Source organism: Palaemon carinicauda, chromosome 5 (genome assembly GCF_036898095.1).
Source record: "Palaemon carinicauda isolate YSFRI2023 chromosome 5, ASM3689809v2, whole genome shotgun sequence".
NCBI classification, from domain to species: Eukaryota; Metazoa; Arthropoda; class Malacostraca; order Decapoda; family Palaemonidae; genus Palaemon; species Palaemon carinicauda.
In genome coordinates, this window is record NC_090729.1 from 119,172,710 (window position 1) to 119,176,758 (window position 4,049).

Below are 4,049 nucleotides of genomic sequence, written 5' to 3' on the forward strand. Positions count from 1 at the left end.
TACTGTAAATGAACTTTACTTTTGCTGTAAATTATTTAATTTCTGCATTGTGAAATAAAATTTCTATTTTATTACTTATGCGTCTCTTTCAGCTCCTACTTACTATGAAATACATACCTGTCATAGTTTTATTTATTCCTCCTTTCTTATGGTTATGAAGAATTTAAGATGTTTAATCCTAAATTATATTCACCCTGACTAAGTAAGGTTCCTACACGAATACTTACTTCTGATAACCAAGAGATGAACTCTATACACAGTGCCCAACCACCACTGGTCTAATTTCAGAATGTTCCTATACAAATACCAAACATTCCGCTTCATCTCTAAGTTCTTCAAGTTCTTCTCTCAGGATGAATAGCCCTTCAATACCACTTTGACGTCGGCATAGCCCATGGGAACTTCCTGCCAAGGGGGGCAGGATACTTCGTTCCTATGGTTCTTTACCTAAGATTACTTTGCTGTTTTGTCAATGCCTAGGCACTTAATACTGGGGGGAAAATCTACCACGATACATTGATTCTCTGGTACTCTTCCATCAGGATGCCATGGCTTGAGCCCAAAAAACGGATTTTGAGCGAAGCGAAAAATCTATTTTTGGGTGAGATAGCCATGGCGTCCTGATGGACCCTCCCTACTACTTCGTCCAGTTTTGTTCCCACCCTGTGCTACTGTATCATGGTGATGGGCAGCAACTGGCTTCAGGATGAAGACGGGCGTGACGTCATTAGAGCAATGGCGTCCGTTTGTTTACGTCTCGAGTATCAGTAGTAGCCACGAGTGAGATTAGCTGTGGAACGGCTCCCAGCTATTCTCAGTCCTTACACACCGAAGCATTAACTCTGTTCGGGGTGAAGATAGCTATGTGGCGCGATCAGACATGCGCGTCCCCTGTTGTATTACGATGTCTTAAAGGGAAACCTTTGAGATACTCGCTCCAGAAGTTAGAATTCTGTGATAACCTGTGGTTAAATTCTCTGGGAATATCTTAGTAGTCTTATACCCAAGGAAGCTACCAAAAAGGAACCTTCCATCAGGACGCCATGGCTATCTCACCCAAAAATAGATTTTTCGCTTCGCTCAAAATCCGTTATATATATATATATATATATATATATATATATATATATATATATATATATATATATATATATATGTATATATATATATATATGTGTGTGTGTGTGTGTGTGTTGTGTGTATGTTTATGTTTTTGATACTCCTTCATTTTGTTTCACCATATCACCTAAGTTAATATTGTTATTGTTATTGTTTTTACTGTTATATTTATCATTATCATTATCCTTATTGTTATTAACATCGTTACTAAACTCTTATGATAATAATGTTTCTTAACAGTTTATCTTAGTAACGTATTATTATTATTATTATTATTATTATTATTATTATTATTATTATTATTATTATTATTATTATAACTGCTGATTCATTCTGCTTTTCTAAGCTCCGGGCAATTTGGGTTTGTGTATGTGTGCGTATTATTATTATTATTATTATTTGCTAGGCTACAACCTTAGTTGGAAAAGCAGGATACTATAAGCCCAGGGGCTCCAACAGGGAAAATTGCTCAGTGAGGAAAGGAAAAAAGGAAAATAAAATATTTCAGGAAGAGTAACAACATCAAAATAAATATCTCCTGTATAAACTATAAAAACTTTAACAAAACAAGAGGAAGAGAAATAAGACAGATGAGTGTGCTCGAGTGTACACTCAAGCAAGAGAACTCTAAACCAAGGCAGTGAAAGACCATGGTACCGAGGTTATGGCACTACCCAAGACTACAGAACTATGGTTTGATTTTGGAGTGTCCTTCTTCTAGAAGAGCTGCTTACCATAGCTAAAGAGTCTCTTCTACCCTTACCAAGAGGAAAGTGGCCACTGAACAATTACAGTGCAGTAACCCCTTGAGTGAAGAAGAATTATTTGGTAATCTGTGTTGTCAGGTGTATAAGGACTGCGGAGAATATGTAAAGAATAGGCCAGACTATTCAGTGTTGTGTAGGCAAAAGGAAAATGAACCGTAACCAGAGAGAATGATCCAATGTAGTACTGTCTGGCCAGTCAAAAGACCCCATAACTCTCTAGCGGTAGTATCTCATCGGGTGGCTGGTGCCTTGGGCAACCTACTACCCACCTGCGTATGTATTTTCTATATTTATTTATGGTCATGAGTAAGACTGTGACAATACTACACACACACACACACACACACACACACACACACAATTGTCACATTTCATGTTTTATTTATCTATAGTCTACTGGTTTTTAACGGATAAAATTTAGTTTTTTTTCCGGGAATTTTTTGAAAATAACCAGGTTATTGTATGCCCAAGAGCCCGTTTTCCAATAGATGAAATATTGTTTTTGTGATGCCCAATATACTCCGTGAATTTTTGACTATAAAAATATATAATCGTTCACTCCTACGCGCTCTGATGAAATGGCTTTGTGATAAGCGTCAAACAAATAAAATTTTTGAATACAATATACAATATATAACAGCTGTTAACTATTAATATTAATGCACAGTAATGTTGAATTATATTAGCTTCATTTCATATTGCTAATCAACATATCTTAAGAAGTACAAGTCAGTTATTTTGAATAATGAAGTGAGACGAACCTACTACAAAAGTGCATGACCCTTCTTACCTGGCGGCTCTAGGCTCGCTGCCAGACGCAAGTTTAAAAACATTGTTTGTACATTGTTTAAACTATGATTTTCTTACTCTTGTGTGTCGTTAATCGTACTGGAGAGAAACATATCTATCTTAAACGTAATTTAGTCTGAATATGAGTCTATATGAAAGTAATAATATGCAGTTTAGGTATTTTTCATTGTCATTTCGGCATCAAAGTTACTTATCTCAAAGCCGTCGCCTAACTTAGTGTTGCCATTTCAGCGCGTTTTTGAAGAGTCGCGCTATTAAAACCATCTACTCAACGTAGAAATATGATTAAATAAAAACTCGAATGTTTGTTTTATTAATATTATGTTTAGATTTTTTTTATCTAAATCTTAGTTAAAAACAGGAATTTGAGTCTATAATTTACAAAATATCGTAGCGTAGAACTTCAAAAGTTCAAACTTATGCTGAACAGGCTGACAAGGGTGCTATTATAGTATGCTATCTACCGTCGAATTTCTACTATAGTATGGTATCTACCTCAAAGTATGTTATCTACCGTCAATGTTAATCCTTCTGTTTGATGAGGATTATCAAACAGATTACTTACAACAAGTATATTATCCTCATTGGACTTTAATGGTAGTTTAATGATATTTATTGGCAGGACAACATGGGTGCATAATTATAAGCAGTTTGTAGGTTAGGTTAGGTTAGGTTAAGTTATGTTAGGTTACATTATCAAGTCGGTAGTGAGGAAGATTAGCAAGTAGACCGTATCCTAAGGGACTGATGGTAGGTATCATACTATAGTCAGAAAGGGGTGGTAGATAGCAAAATCGGAGGTAGATAGCATACTATAATAGCACCCTGACAAGTCTCTTTTTATAGCTTTAATATGAAAGATCTGTTTTAATGTTATTACCGTTCATAAAATATTTTAATTTAATTGATCATTACTTCTCTTCTAGTTTATCTAATTATTTCTTTTCCTCGCTGAGCTATTTTTTTGTTGGAGCTCTTGGGCTTATAGCATCCTGCTTTTGCAACTAGTGGTGTGGCTAAATAATAATAATAATAATAATAATAATAATAATAATAATAATAATAATAATAATAATAGCGAAGAAATTATCTAGCGCGTTTCTGGCGCATTTTGGAAACTTCTCTAGCGCGTTTTCAAAATCGGAAAAATGGCAACCCTGGTCGTTGTACTTCAGGTCAGTCTACGACACTTGCGATTGGCGGTAGGACGTTACCCATTTTAGCGGACCGTTATTACGTGGATTTTGAAATTGCGTTCATCCGAATTAAAGTACAGTCAGTGACGGTTATATTCTAATAGATTAATCAGTGCCAACATGTCTGAAATACCCGACAACGCCCCTTCCCCTCGCC

General features: G+C 35.5%; 1 protein-coding gene across 2 annotated transcripts in view; it reads left to right on the forward strand.

Moving 5' to 3' along the window:
• The first annotated feature begins 3,872 nt into the window (after positions 1-3,872).
• LOC137641436 (Na(+)/H(+) exchange regulatory cofactor NHE-RF1-like) overlaps positions 3,873-4,049 on the forward strand; it is a 155,942-nt gene continuing 155,765 nt past the window's right edge. For both annotated transcript variants that reach the window (XM_068373974.1, XM_068373975.1), the window contains exon 1: positions 3,873-4,049. This exon is cut by the window's right edge and continues 188 nt beyond it. In XM_068373974.1, the coding sequence (XP_068230075.1) occupies positions 4,013-4,049 (37 nt within the window). In that variant the 5' untranslated portion in view covers positions 3,873-4,012.